The 15,964-nt window shown below is 36.6% G+C and overlaps 1 protein-coding gene across 2 annotated transcripts in view; it reads right to left on the reverse strand.

Moving 5' to 3' along the window:
* The window catches only part of BTAF1 (B-TFIID TATA-box binding protein associated factor 1), a 106,512-nt gene that overhangs the window by 34,183 nt on the left and 56,365 nt on the right, over window positions 1-15,964 (reverse strand). For both annotated transcript variants that reach the window (XM_023226271.2, XM_023226272.2), the window contains exons 15-23: window positions 15,086-15,190; window positions 13,854-14,003; window positions 13,420-13,562; window positions 12,883-13,057; window positions 11,217-11,420; window positions 5,990-6,416; window positions 3,583-3,773; window positions 2,039-2,192; window positions 1,215-1,324 (exon numbers count right to left, since the gene is read on the reverse strand). In XM_023226271.2, the coding sequence (XP_023082039.1) occupies window positions 1,215-1,324; window positions 2,039-2,192; window positions 3,583-3,773; window positions 5,990-6,416; window positions 11,217-11,420; window positions 12,883-13,057; window positions 13,420-13,562; window positions 13,854-14,003; window positions 15,086-15,190 (1,659 nt within the window). The remainder of the gene's footprint in view (window positions 1-1,214; window positions 1,325-2,038; window positions 2,193-3,582; window positions 3,774-5,989; window positions 6,417-11,216; window positions 11,421-12,882; window positions 13,058-13,419; window positions 13,563-13,853; window positions 14,004-15,085; window positions 15,191-15,964) is intronic.

Here is a 15,964-nt window from a genome sequence, read left to right on the forward strand (position 1 = left end):
TAATCACAACAGCATTATGACAGCACCTTATTATTAAATGTCTGCTACATGGAACACCAGAATTAATGCTGATGAGCCAGTTATCTGTTCAACAGTTTGATGTGCCTTACAGTTCAGCTGAATGCATGTTGCTAATTATGGAGGTTAAGAGCATACAGATGGACTCTTCTTTTCTTTGTTGTTTTTTCTTTTGAGCCCAAGTCTTGCTCTGTTGCCTAGGCTGGAGTGCAGTGGTGCAATCTCGGCTCACTGCAACCTCGGCCTCCCGGGTTCCAGTGATTCCCCTGCCTCAGTCTCCCGAGTAGCTGGGACTACAGGCGTGTCCCACCACGCCCAGCTAATTTTTGTATTTTTAGTAGAGATGGGGTTTCACCATATTGGCCAGGCTGGTCTTGAACTCCTGACCTCGTGATTCGTCCACCTCGGCCTCCCAAAGTGCTGGGATTACAGGCGTGAGCCACCACGCCCGGCCTACTTTTCTTTACTAATAGTAAATAGCAGAACTTTTAACAAGTAAAAGGACATACTTTATTACTATGTATTAAAAAAATCCATTCTTCTCCACCCTCTGATTGATTTTCCCTTTTGTGTTAAGTAACAAAAGAGAACTGGGTTAATACCCTTCAAAATGGGGTAAACTGCAGAGAGCTTCTTATTGAAGATATATGAAAATAATACTCTCTTATGAAAAAAAAACAGATAATTCTCTATTTTCCTCCTCCCTCTGTCCTAATTCTTTTATAAGAAACATTTTAATAGTTTTAAAAAAAATCACAAACCAGTGTTCTATCTTTGCACTGACCAGCTTCACCTTAGGCAGATGACTCCTTTCACCTTTATACTTATCTAGGAAACAGATTTCATTATGTGTGGTTTTCCTTTCTTGGAGCTATATTATTAGGATCATCTGGATGAACAGGGCTGCAGTTTTCTTCCCTATTTATGTCTGGCTCCTGTGCCATCAGAGTCCTTCCCTCAATTCCCCCACATTCTAAGCTTCCAGGTTGGGTGTTCTCTCAAATTCAAGCAGCCAGGTCTACATCAAAGCCCACAAGAGTTGCACTGTTAGTAAAGGAGGAATCTAGTTATACTACAGCAACGAAAAAAGCAATTACTAAGGATGACATCAAAGTTGTACCTTTTAAACTTTAAGACTTTTTAATAAGACCACTTGTTTTATTTGAAGAAATATTACACTTGCATTAGTTAGTTACCAAGGGATGAAGCTCAGAATCCATTGAAGCTGCTGCTGTTTCAAAAACTTGCAGAGAATTCACCAATTCTTGAGCAGGGCTATCTCCCTTTTCCAGGAGGGATTTTCCATCTGTTAAAATATATTGTCTGTATTATCTGGCAAATAATTTTTCAAAATCTAGAGCACACAAAAACTTTTAGCACTTTTTCAGCTAGCATAGAAGAGTCAATGTTGCTTTTTAGTGTTAAAATTAAATGCCAAGACCTTAATTTAAGTGCTGGGGTACTACATGTAGAGCAACCAAAGAACTTAAACATAATGATCTATTTCAAGTATCTCTTCCAAAAAAAAAAATTTTTTTTTTTTTTTTTTTTTTTGAGACAGAGTCTCGCTCTGTCATCCAGACTGCAGTGCAGTGGCATAATCTCAGCTCACTGCAACCTCCACTCCCAGAGTTCAAGCAATCCTTCTGCCTCAGCCTCCAGAGTAGCTGGGACCACAGGTGTGTGCCACCACACCCAGCTAATTTTTGCATTTTTACTAGAGATGGGGTTTTGCCATGTTGGCCACGTAGGTCTCAGACTCCTGACCTCAAGTGATCCGCCCACCTGGACCTCCCAAAGTGCTGGGATTACAGGAGTGAGCCACCGTGCCCAACCCAAGTATCTCTTTTTTAAAATAAATGTGTATGTGTTTTTTAAACCAAGTTTCCATTTTAAAACTTACCAGCTGGTCTGGAATAAACAGGTAGAGGCATAGAGGCATTTTTATTTTATAAGGAAATATTTAATTAATAGACATTAAAATCTGTTAAAAATTGGACTCATAAAAATATGTGTATACCAAAATTATTTATGTCGATTGTATTCCTCAATGGGCCAACCATAGCATCCCAGAGATGTGGCAACTTCACTGCCATTTCACCACCAAAATGCTTTACTATAGTTGTCAAAGCAAATTCAGCTCCTCTCCGTTGTACCAGGTAAGGCTTCTGGGCCTTAAAATTAAATGTTAGATAAAAACAGAATTTCAGAAAAAATCATAATACATTTAAAATTTTATCAAGATAATTTGAAAGTCATCATCTCAGAATTCATAAGGTTATCACTAACCAAGTAAGCAATTATTAGACATGTTTATCACAATTATAAACATTTCCCAATAATTAAATTTACAGGGGCCTACAACACCTAACTAGATTTTTGTGTCAAAAGTAAAACACTTTTTTGGGGTTGAGGTTAGGAATAGAAGGATATGTGCTGTTTCTAGAGATAGTCCTAAGTGACATTTTTTTTTCCTCCTTCTCTCTACCCGAAAGAAACTTGTTAGCTAGAGACAAGACAGACAAAATGCTGTGTCCTTATTTATACTCACTTAAGGGATAGAACAAGATCATCTGTTTAAGCTAACCCCAAGATTAATAATTCTTATTCAGTAGTAATTAGTCCATAAATCTGTCCCCCCAAAGATAATAATATATATTTTAAAAATTATGTTTAATTGGAGGAATAACTATGCAAACTATAGAGATATAAATATCAAAATCACAGTAAAATTTTTATTAAAATTATTATAGGGAAATATTGTCAGTGAAAAAGACTTCACAGAATGTTTTAAGGGAAATATAGATAATAAGCTGTTGATTTTAAAAAGAAACTTAAAAGAGACCTATATTTTACAGAAACATGTCTTTTAGTATTGATGGTTTACTGCTGAACCAAGGTAAATTCCTACGCCTTGCAATGCAAAGAACTAACTAGAGCATTCATTCCATTGCTAATAATGTGACTGTGAGATTTTCAAAACAAAACACTTTTTAAAAAACCACTGGTTAAGACTGTACTGTGTAACAGGTGGACCAATGGGAAATAATGGAAAGCCTGAATAATGGAAACCCTCACACGTACGAAGCATGATATATAACAGAGGTGCCATTATAAATCAGAGGAAAGGATTCAATAGTGGGATAGATGGCTGTTCATATGGAAAATATAGAACCCTACCTCACACTATGCATTTAATAAACATCAAATTGACTAAAAAAGTCAGGTGGGTGGCAATTACATGACATTTGTGCATTGAAAGGACACAGAAAAGTTAGCTTTCACTATTATTCAACACCTTCTCTACAGTCACTGCTATATAGGACTGAATAAGTTTACAAGGCTGTCTTGCCTAGGAAGATAAAGTTAAGCTGGTAAAAATTACAAGAGACATGAGAAATTTGAAGTTTGCCATTTTTCTGGATCATATTGTTGGAGTACTCCAAAAATTAATCCCAGTCCTTTCACGTAGAAATAGTTTTGGAAGCTAATACAACTTAGTTCTCAATTTGTAAGCCAGATATTTGTTTAAAATCAAAGCATTCAAAGAAAAAAACTATTTACCTCATCAAGTTCAACAAGAATATTTCCACTACTTCCTGCAGGAAGATCTGCTATTTGAGCTTTTACTGCTTTGGGGGTAGGACCTCGCCTACTTGTGATAGCAAAGGCAGCTTTCTGGTGCCTGTAGAGTGTAATTATACCTCTGTGCTTGGTGACAGTATGGTGCATTCCATCTTTTTCTGAGGTGGATCCTAATAAGAAAAAAGTCAAATAACCTTTTAATCATAATATTGGTGATACCAAATGTTTTCAGCTCCATAAGAGATGTAACACTTTTAAACTATGTCTTTTAGGCCTCAACTTTTATAGGCCAATGACATTTTCTTTAGAAAATGGAATGGCAATAAAATAGTCTATTTAAATAGGATTTATACCTAATACAATTTAGGTCGCAGAGTCATCATCTGAACAATGAGAAACAGCACAGTTAATGTCTGTGTGTGTATATATATATACACACACATATATATATATATATATATATATATTTTAAATATATATATTTATATTTTTTTTCTTTTTCTTTTTGAGACAGGGTCTTGCTCTGTTGCCCAGGCTGGACAGTAGTGCCATGGTCTCAGCTCACTGCAACCTCCACCTCCTCGGCTCAAGTGATCCAACCCTCCCACCTCAGCCTCCTGAGGAGCTAGGACTACAGGCACACACCACCACACCCAGCTAATTTTTTTATTTTTTGAAGAGACAGGGTTTCACCATGTTGCCCAGGCTGGTCTCAAACTCCTGAGGTCACTCCATCTGCCCGCCTCGGCCTCCCAAAATGTTGGGATTATAGGCGTGAGCCACCATGCTCAGCCTATTAATTTTTTGTTGTTGTTGTTGTTGTTTTTGAAATGGAGTCTCACTCTGTCACCTAGGCTGGAGTGCAGTGGTGCAATCTTGGCTCACTGCAACCTCTGCTTCCCAGGTTCAAGTGATTCTTGGGCCTCAGTCTCCCAAGTAGTTGGGATTACAGACGTGTGCCACCACGTCCAGATAATTTTTATATTTTTTTTTAGTAGAGATGGGGTATCACCATGTTGGCCAGGCTGGTCTCGAACTCCTGGCCTCAAGTTATCGGCCCACCTCAACCTTCTAAAGTTCTGGGATTACAGGCATGAGCCACCGCCTGGCCCCTGGCCTATTAATTAATTAATTAATTAATTAATTTTTTTTTTTCAGACGGAGCTTCACTCTTGTTGCCCAGGCTGGAATGCAATGGCGCGATCTCAGCTCACCGCAACCTGCACCTCCCAGGTTGAAGCCATTCTCCTGCCTCACCCTCTCGAGTAGCTGGGATACAGGCATGCGTCACCACACCCGGATAATTTTGTATTTTTAGTTGAGATGGGATTTCTCCATTTTGGTCAGGCTGGTCTTGAACTCCCGACCTCAGGTGATCCGCCCGCCTCGGCCTCCCAAAGTGCTGGGATTACAGGCGTGAGCTGCCGTGCCCGGCCTGGTCTACTACTTTTTAAAAAATTATTGTGCCTAAGCATAACGAGAAACATTAAAAAATATCTCAAACAAATTTTCTCTAAAAGAAAAGTCCAGAGTCACCATGAATTCAGAAAAACATTGGCCACTGCAAAACAATGCTGCCTTACATAGCAATGGAGCAGGGCGGGTAACGGGCGGTGGGGAGGGAGGGGGAAGACCCCATTGCATTTTTAAGATGTTAATATTCAAAATGTCCATCTTCTTCTTCTAGTTCATTCACATATTTTTCAAGATCTATGCTGCACCAAAGCTGTAAGTCTATTACATTTCAAATAATTTGTTCTCCCAATATCTTGTTAACAATCACACATACAAAAATCATACAGGACTGAGTCATATGAAGGAAACATTGGTCTTTAAGACCCGCCTGCAGAGGGCAGTTCTCATTTTCCATATAAATTCTCCAAGTGAAAACAAAGAAGTTGGTTAAGTATTATTTACCAAAAGTACTAAAAGTTCACTAATTTCATAAAACATGCACTAAATTAGGGAAACCAAAGATTTTATAATAACTTTTTCAGTCAATAGGGTTGCTCCTTTGATTAAGCAAAAAAAAAAAATTCATTAAATAACATTCGATACAATCAACTTTTCTAGTTTGAGACAGTAAACCACGTAATGATGGTTTTGAAGGCAAAGGTAAGGGTGAACACCCGTCTTACAGATTTCAGTCATCTTATTATCAGCTATCAGATCTATGAATGGCTTATTTGAACTTAAAGGGTTGTGACTGATAAGCAGTATGTGCAAATTCATGTAACAAAGAGTTTTGTTACAATCAAGTCTTTTCTCTCAGAATGGGAAAAAGCATTAACATGAACTGGCTTTGTGCTTAAATTATACCCATAAGTTAACAAAAACAAATTTAAAAGGTTATTTCTCTACCCCAAATAAAAGTTTAGGTATATACCTTTAGAATTTTCCTGGCCACTTTGTGTTGGTACTGGACATGTGACACAAGGAGTTAGATACGGGTCCACACAAAGTGAGCTACAGAGGTTTTTAATAATTTTTGAATTGGGACAGGGCGTCCTTGTTGTGCACTGCTGAAGGAGTTTAGCTATGCACTGAGCTGCATAGTTTTGCACTAGTGTATTCTCTTCTTTTTTAATTGTCTCCATTAATGGTTTTATGATAGGATTTAATTTCTCCGGAAGCTGCTGCAAGCTCACAACTGCACAGGCAGCAAAAGTATGCACTCTCAACTGCAACACTTGCCACTCCTGGTTGGTCTCTGTAACTGTCATTTGGACCTGCTGTCGTTTACTATCTAACTGTTGTAACACTTGAGGATTTAAATCGAAAGATGATGTGGCTTCATTAAAAACAGTAGTGACCTATTAAAAAAAAAAAAAAGAAATTAAAAATCATTAATCATATCAACCCCAAACAGAATGTAAGCTCCTAAAGGGTAGACAGCAAGCTTTCTGTTTCAATTTTGGTTTCCACAATATGTAATATTGTTTTAGTACTCAGCAAACTATGTCTAAAACTTCCCGACTAAACTTTATTTTAATCTGACTGAAATTTAACATTAGCATTATATTCTTTAAGAAAGACATTCTCTTGAGAAGAATAAAATTACCTAACCTTTAAATATGTCTAATGGCTTTGAGGAAAATCACATTTAACACCCACAGAGAACTCTGGTGAAACAAGAAAGCTATAGGCAAATATAAACTAACTGTTCATTAAGGAATTCCAAAACTCACAAACTTCTTTTTGGGAAAAATATTCTTTTCAACTCTAAAACTCACAAAAACTTAAGAGTGGCTGTTTACTAAGTGGCTAAGTGTTGCTAACTGAATCATTCTCATTCTTTCTTTAACCTCCCTCCTGGTGGAGATGCCCAGGCAATGGAAGAAAAAGAAACAAAACAAAACAGAACAAAATGGTGCAGTTATCATTCACTTAATTACCAAGAGTTGTCTAAGACTACAGGACTGTTGTACCAGACTACTTTACAAGCCCCATTAAAAGACTGTTCAGCCCATCTTTTTTTAACAACTTTATTCAGATATAATTTGCATTCCACAAAAATTACCCATTTGAAATGTACAATGTGTAAGATTTATATGAAATAGGGTTACAATGCTAAAAGTTTCAAAACACTGTCCTAAATCCACTGTGCTCATGTCACTTTTCAATGACTGTAGACAACTGAGGAAAAGCCTCACAGTTACCCCCAAATTAATTCAATCATTCAACCAATATTTATTAAAAGATAAATAAGAATAATGTCTTAATATGCTCAAAAAATGCAGAGACTAATGTGGGAGAGATATAAATAAAGAATTAAGAAAATGTAACATATAACTGCAGTAAGTGCAAGTTGCTGTGGGAATACAGAGCACTGCTTAATCCTTCTTAGAAGAAGAGATTAGTGGGAGACTTGCCAGAAGAGGGTAACACTTACGCTTTGTTTTTAAAGAACAGGCCAATCAGGGATTATAGGGACATCTTGGCAAACAAAGTGAGGTAGGAATTGTAAAACAGGACATTGTCCATGGAATTCAAAAGTTTATCATGGCTTGAGCACAACATGCAGAAAAAGAGATGAACTCTGGATGAGCACAGAGGGTTAGGGATGGGGAATTCCTAGCAAAGGAAATAGAAGCTCAGGCCCAGAAGTGAGAATGAGCAGAAGTGAATGAGTATAGTGTACTTCTGCAAGAAGAAAGCTAACTGGGCACGAGTAGAGAAAGTCCGAGAAATAATGAGGAGCTAAGAGATGGAGAATTTAGAAGAAGGTGATGAAAAGAAGAAAGATAAAAATGAAAAAGCAAGGAAAAGGAAAATAATGTTTTTAAGCAGGAGAGGGATGTTCGGGGTGGCACAAAAAGAGCATTGCTAGTCTAGCACAGCATGCAGGATGAAATGGACCAGAGGCTGCCTGGAGCCCTAGAGATGAATCTGGACCTAGATATAAAGTACTAAGATCTGACTGGGCTCTGATAATGGAAATAGAGAAGAGATTAAACATGAGACTTTATTTATTTTTTTTTGAGACAGAGTCTCGCTCTGTGGCCCAGGCTGGAGTGCAGTGGCATGATCTCGGCTCACTGCAAGTTCCGCCTCCTGGGTTCACGCCATTCTCCCGCCTCAGCCTCCCGAGTAGCTGGGACTACAGGCGCCCGCCACCATGCCCGGCTAATTTTTTATATTTTTAGTAGAGATGGGGTTTCATTGTGTTAGCCAGGATGGTCTCGATCTCCTGACCTCATAATCCGCCCGCCTTGGCCTCCCAAAGTGCTGGAGTTACAGGTGTGAGCCACTGTGCCTGGCCTAAACACATGAGACTTTCTGAAAGAAAATGCTGACAAGATTTGTGACTGGAATAAAAAGAGTATCTTTGTCAAAAAAAAAAAAAAAATCCAGTTTTTGTTGTGTTCAGTGTGAAGTGATAGTGAGATATTTAAGTAAAAATGCCTAAAAGAGAATGTAAGAAAGATTGACAGTAGATACCACACAGTACATGGGTAGGAACTAAATCATGAGAATGGTGAAAGAGACAAAGATAGACAGCAGGGAAATGTCTATATTTGGCAGGTAACAGGAAAATAGGGATTCAATGAAAGACATAAAATGTGGCTCCTTTGAAAACTGCCCTTCCCTCAAAAGTCTCTTCGAGAAAAGAAAAAAGAAAAAAAAGTCTCTCCCAGAGATTCTGATATCTATGCTTGTCTTCTAGCCCAAGTCAAAACAACTGAAGAGTAAAAGATCTGAATAAGCAAATCTTAAAGGGGCCATTTGATGAGCTTAAAAAATAAAAGTTCCCAGACATAGTAGGCAGGGAACCCAGACTCAAGAAGATTTGAGATTTAATTCCAGACAGGCAAAAAAGTAGGGAGAGGAGGCAAAAAGGAAAACTTACAGAATAACAACAATCAGGAAAATAACTTTATAAAAGAAGAGAACCCGGGGGGAAAAAACAGCAATTTTAGCTTTCTCTCACAGGTGAGAACAAAAAAACTCAACTATATTATTCAACTGGAGATGGGGATAAGAAATGAAGATTACTATTTTCATGGGGACCAACACAAATGAAGTGGCTCAACTTCTGATCCTATAACTAAAAAAGGAAGAACTCATATATACCACACCTAACCTCATGCACTTACTAAGCACAAAGCTGCTGTAATGAAGCATGGATGCTGGCATAAGGAAAGACAAATAGACTGAACAAATGGAGCCCAGATACACACAAAGCTGCTGTAATGAAGCATGGATGCTGGCATAAGGAAAGACAAATAGACTGAACAAATGGAGCCCAGATACACAGCCATACTTTATAACTTCAGTTGGTTTTTGACAAAGGCGCCAAAACAATCCAATAGTGAAAGGAAAGTATTTTCAATAAATAATGTTGGAAAAATTAGATATCTATAAGAAAAACAAACCACAACCTCTATTCCATACTATACACAAACATTAATTCCAAATGAATGATAAATCATAAAAACTAAATGACAAAACTTTAAAAGAAAACATATCTGAATACCTTTGCCACTTGGAGAGTAAAAAAAAAAAAAGATTACTTAAGTCACAGAACATAATGGCCATGAAAGAAAACAACTGATAGAATTCACCAAAATTTAAAATATCTGGTCACCCAAAGACAGCACTGAGAATCAAAAGGCAAGCCACTCACTGCCAGAAAAATATTCAGAAAGCATCTATTTGACAAAATATTGGAATCCAGGATACATAAAGAACTCCCACAACTCAATAACAAACAACCTAATTCAAAGTAGACAAGATTTTGAAAAGATATTTCAGAAAGGAAAAATATACAAATGACCAATAAAAAATTAAAAAGTATGCAACATATTAGTCATCAATGAAATGGAAATTAAAACCACAATAACACTATCACACAATCACTAAAAGTGAAAGGACTGACCACATCAAATACTGATGATGTGGAGTAACCAGAACTCTCACATATTGATGGTCAGAGGGTAAAATGATACAATCTCTTTGGGGAAAAGTCTGTAGTTTTTTCTAAAACTAAGCCTACAACTACCTTATGATTTAGCAATTCCACTCCTATATATTTACCCAAGAAAAATGAAAGCGAATGTCCACAAAGACTTGTAGAAGAATGTTTATAGCGACTTTGTTCACAACAGACAAAAAGTGGTAACAGCCCAAGTGTCCATAAACAGGAGAATGGCTCAAACTAGTTGTGGTATAATAATACAATGAATAAAACTCAAGCAATAAAAAAAGAATAAGTTATTGACATATATATAACACAGATTAGTTTCAAAAACACCATTCTAAGAAAAACCCTTACACCAAAGAGCACAGTGTATGATTCAATTTACATGAAATTCTAGAACAGGCAAAAGTAATGTATCTTTGTGGGGGGAATGAAAATAATGGTTACTTGGTGGCAGGGTGAGGCAGAGATTACTGGGAAGTGGTGATGGTAATGTTCTGTATCTTGACAGGGGTTCAGGTTTCATAGGTATATGCATCTGTCAAAATTCATCAAATGGTCCACCTAAGATTTGTGTGCTTTAGCACATAAATTCTGCCTCAAAATAGCAAAAAATCATAAACAAATACTGAGTTTTACTTAATTATATAAAATGCTGAAGTATAATGATATCTGAAACTTAGAAATGCATTAAAAAAAAACTCCCCTGGATGGATTCATGGTTGGATAGAGGGGTAGGTAGGTGAATACATGTGATAAAGTAAATCTGGTAAAATGTTAACTACAAAATCTAGCTGTTAAGTATGAGTGTTATGTAATTTCATCACTTTTTCAATATGTTTGAATATTTTCATTATAGGCTGAGAGCAGGAAGAAGTACTCAGGAACTTGTAGAAGCAGTTTTTTCTATACTCTGCAGTGATAAGCAAAACTGAAATGACAAAACATAACAGCGTTTTCTAATAAAGGTGCATTGATTTATCAGAATTTTAGTTTTAAAAAAAAATCCTTCATTATTCTCTTATCTCGCCTATACAATGAAATACCTTTTCTAAAGGGTAGAGATGACAGGCTATCAAGCCACATATAGACTCAACAAATAAATGTGTTTTTGTGATAAACATGTCATGACAAATTTCTAACCTATATTTCATGTTCTATCTATAATTAAGAAAGTTATTTCTTTACTCACCAAGTCACTAGCTTGATCTATTGTTAAAACATTGTTGTTTACTCTGTTACCAACTTCAATATGTACATCAGCTAATGATGATATAAGTTGTTTACATTCATTCTGCATTCGCGTGAATGGAACAGCAATTTCGTCGTAATATAAATGTTCTGAAAGGATATCAAGTAAACGTGGCTGCACAGCTAAGGTAACAGCTTTACACTCCTAAAATACAACAGACAACAAATAGGGCAACTATATGAACATTAACTTTACAGATACAGAAATCATCATTTGCAGACTACCAAGTTCTAAATTCTTACTTATATTGAATCTATATTCTGTTACTTCTCCAAACACCAGTTAGTTGCACAGAAAAAAGGGTATTACACCCAAATTACTGTAAAATGTTAACATGAATGACTACAGAACATGCATATGGAACTATTACAATTTCATTCTCTATCTATCCAAAGTTTACGTGTATATATATCACAGATTTTAAAGTATATTACTGTAAAAAAAAATCAGTCAGAAAAGAACATCTATCATGCACTAATTTAAAATGTTATTTAAAAACTCATTATGAGATAACAGTTGAACCCTAAGCTTCACATGCCATACTGTAAAAGTGGATACAAAATTTAAAAGCTACTTACCTGCCCCCAAATTTAACCAACCCTTCCCACTCTCTCTGGTTGTTTTCTGCCCCAAACTGAGGGGAAATGGCCTCAGTGGTGAGCCATGAGGGGTTCTGTGGGATCTGGGTGATCAGCCTGGGCGATCAGCCTGGGCTTCACAGAGTAAGTCCATGAAGCTCTGTGAGTGTCCAGAAACCGAACTGTCAACACTTGCTGCTGAGTCTGAGAGGCACAAAAACATAGCATCACTGCCTCTCCAGCACACCAACTCCTGCCTAAAAACAGATGAGCTTTGCTTCTTTCCAGAGGCCAAGCAGGGGTGTCAGTTGCAATGGAGCATGGCTCAATTACTTTCAGATATAGCTTTGACAAACTGCTAAGAGGCAGTAACAAGTAACTCTCACAGCAAGTGCAGACAGTTAAATTTCCAGAATTCCAGTCAATGGAATAAACAAAGCCAGTAGAAAGTTTCTTTGATTTACAGAAGCATGTCTTATACAAAATCACACATCTCCCTACAAGTTAAAGGCTAAAGAGGCTGGAAGGGAATGGTTTATTTGGAAACATGAAGATTTTGGTTTAAATACAGAGATGTTATTCTTCCTGTGACCAAAAATTCTGCCTTTGCTACTACCCACACAAACAGATCTCTAATACTCAAAGCCTCATCCTTTGTAGTTTTCAGTGATACCTGAGAGATATACAAAGGAATGGATGACCAATAGTTTCTGGACTACTTTCACATATACACACTTTTTAATAGGGACATTTCTTAACAGACTGTTCAGTCAAGAGCAAATATTAAGTATGAGCATAACTAGTAGTTGGAGGTATGAGTAGGGGTTCTAAGACAGAAGTCCAGAGTTAAAAGTAAATGGGAGAGAAATAATGTTCAATATAATTTGGACACTTTTCTATAACTCTTGGATTTTGATACATCGAAAATTTTCACTTTTCTGTTGTAAATTATAATGTAAATAATCCTAACAGCTCATGGAAATTGCTTTACCTTATTTGTGTTTCTTACTTTTGGGGCAAAATCTTACCTTTTGTAAAGCAGCCCATTCACAGATTACCAAAGCTACACTAATCCTTTGTAAAGCAGACTTGGAGTTCAAATGGAAGAGTAGTAACTGGCCCAGGGATTCAGCAGGTTTAATTTCTTGAGTTACCACATTTACACCTGGATCACAAATACAGCAACAAAGTGCTCCTAACAACCTAAGAGGGAGAAAAAGGAAGCTACTATAAGAAATTACTTGAAGTAAAGTTTCCCCATACGTCGGGAAATTACTTCAATTTCCTATAATTACTTGAAGTAAAATTTGGCTTTTTGAAGCCATAACTTTTCCCACAGAAGATATAATGACTATCTTGTCTTCATAAGAAGATAAAAATCCTATTTTTAAAGCTTCAAAATAATTAGAAGTATTTACTTACTCTAATTTTTCCTTAGGCTATAATTAGTGTGATGAAGGAAGGAAGGATTGATGGAGACAGCAGAGGAATCTTTTGTTGGTTAAATAACCTCTGAAGGCCAGACTTGTAAATGTATGACTACCTGGCACTTAATGTACACTCACTTAGCTGCCATCATTCTGGCCCGCATAACCACAAAATCCCTGGTGGCCGGGTCTTCCATGATGGTTTCGGCACCTGCAATATACTCCTGAAGGACTTCTTTACTCTGGCTTTGGCCTTGGCGCACCTTACCACCTGTTTTTTCCTACAGAAGGAGGGGAAAAAAGAAAAACAATAAAGATTAATCATTGAAACTAAATAGGCAACAACAAAAATATGATCTTTTTAAAATAATCCCAGTAAAAGTTCTTTTCACAAAGTTTTAATGGATAAACATTACTATTCATTTTGTCAGGGTCCTATTAAATAATGGTTTCTCCTTTCTTATGTTAATTAAATCACACTTACAACAAGGCAATACAGATTTTTTAATACGGTTACTGTATTAATAATTAGATGATGAACACACAAATATATTATGTGCTTCTACACTTACCTTGGCTCTAGCTTTTACTTCTAGCAACATATTTAAATCGATAGGTAAATGAGAAGGCTGCATCATCAAGCAAAGCCAAGCACCCATCCATGGGCAAGCAGCTGCTACCACATACTGAACTGAAGCCTTACTCAACAGTTCCATCCAAACCTGTAGGGTAAAAGGGGGACATGAAAGTGAATTTTTTCTAATAAAAATAATAAACTCTAACACTTATCTTTAGGAATACTGAAGTTTTTTTAAGTAGGAAATAGCACAGAGATTGATTTAGAAATTCAATATAGAGGCTTATTTTTGAAATATAGTACTGTTTTCTAATAGGTTTGTACACTAAAAAAAAAAAAAAAGTAATACAAAGGAAAGTTTTTTTAAAAAAGAACATAATTCTCTTTTTAAAAAAAAAATGCCCATAAAAGTACTATAGAATTGTCAAAATCTCAGTAAGTCACTGAAATAAATCCTTTGCATATATCATAGGACTCAATATTAATGCAGTCCTATATCCAACACACACTTAAAAATAGCTCCTAATATTCTTTGCTAAACTCAGAGGTGGTAATAACCTAGTATAAATTTAAAACAGTGTAAGTCTTGATTCATGATCTTACTTAATTAAGGTACCTTTCCTGATGCCTAACATTTAATGGGCTAGGACTGGCCTATGGAAAGATCACCACTGTTAATCCAAGGTTGTTAACAATGAGTCACTTTAGAGGCCAACAAGTCAAGAGTAATTTAACAGATTATAAAGGTACAAAAATACCATTTCCCCCCATAAATGCTATTAAATATATCAAATGGCTCCTCCTCTAACGATTCTAACACATATGTTCACTCTTTCTAAGTAGGGAAAAAAGTACAAGTTTCAACAATAATTAGACTCGTATTACCAATAGATCCCAAAAGGTACTTTGCAGAATCTATAAGCATGCTGATAAACAACAAGATGAGGGCCAGAAAAAAGCAATCTTTTCCTCACTTCATTTTCTGTATTGAGGTTATCAGAAAGTGCTTAAAACACGATGTAAGTCACATGATAAGAGAAAGAAGCATGGCCAATCAAAACGATTACATGCTACATGTAAGAAGCCTAGTTCTCTCTCATCTTGCAGATCTCTAGACTTTTCAAATCTCCAAGAGATATGAATGACCAACAGAACAGCGATTATGAAAAATTTTAAAAACCTACAAAAGTTACTAGGAAAAGGAATACAAATACATTTGCTGTGTACCTTGTGAATAAGGTCCAGAATTTCCTGACTGCTTTCCAAAACACAGAACTGAAAAATGTGTCGGAGCATATCAGGCAGTATAGGTATAAGCCAAGACGAAGAGTTCTGAAAACAAAAACAGAATTAAAAGCTGTAGCACATAATTCTTGGATGTTAGCTTACCTGAAGAAATGTATGTCAAATAACAGAAGTACTACCATGAAAAGATTGCATGGTTTCATTAAAAAGGCTAAACAAGTGATAAACTTTGACAAGATTTTGAGGCAACAAACACCTTGTTTACTATACCAATGGTCTGAAGAAATAACAGCATATAATCACTGAGAAGCTGGAAAAAGTCTGATTATCATTAACAACAATTTTGCCTCAAAGTTGAAATCATCCTCCATATGGAACCATCCTCTAACCAGCAACATCTCTCTGGTTATATCATACATCACTGCTTTGTCAAGAAAATCTGTAAAATACTCAGGTTACTGCTCTTGTGCCAGATGATCAGAATTTAAGTTCTATGTGCTCACCAATAATCCAAGTAATGAATTATACTATAATATCCACCCCAGAAACTTCTATCTGGAGTTCACTACAAAATTAAGGTAAAGGTTCTTCATCTATTTCGGGTCAGGGACCCTTTAAAACTCTGATGAAAACTATGTACACTGTGTTATCAGAAAAACATATAATTGGCTGGGCGCGGTGGCTCAAGCCTGTAATCCCAGCACTTTGGGAGGCCGAGACGGGCGGATCACGAGGTCAGGAGATCGAGACCATCCTGGCTAACACGGTGAAACCCCGTCTCTACTAAAAACTACAAAAAAAAAAAAAAACACTAGCCGGGCGAGGTGGCGGCGCCTGTAGTCCCAGCTACCCGGGAGGCTG

Source organism: Piliocolobus tephrosceles, chromosome 9 (assembly GCF_002776525.5).
Source record: "Piliocolobus tephrosceles isolate RC106 chromosome 9, ASM277652v3, whole genome shotgun sequence".
Taxonomy (NCBI): Eukaryota; Metazoa; Chordata; class Mammalia; order Primates; family Cercopithecidae; genus Piliocolobus; species Piliocolobus tephrosceles.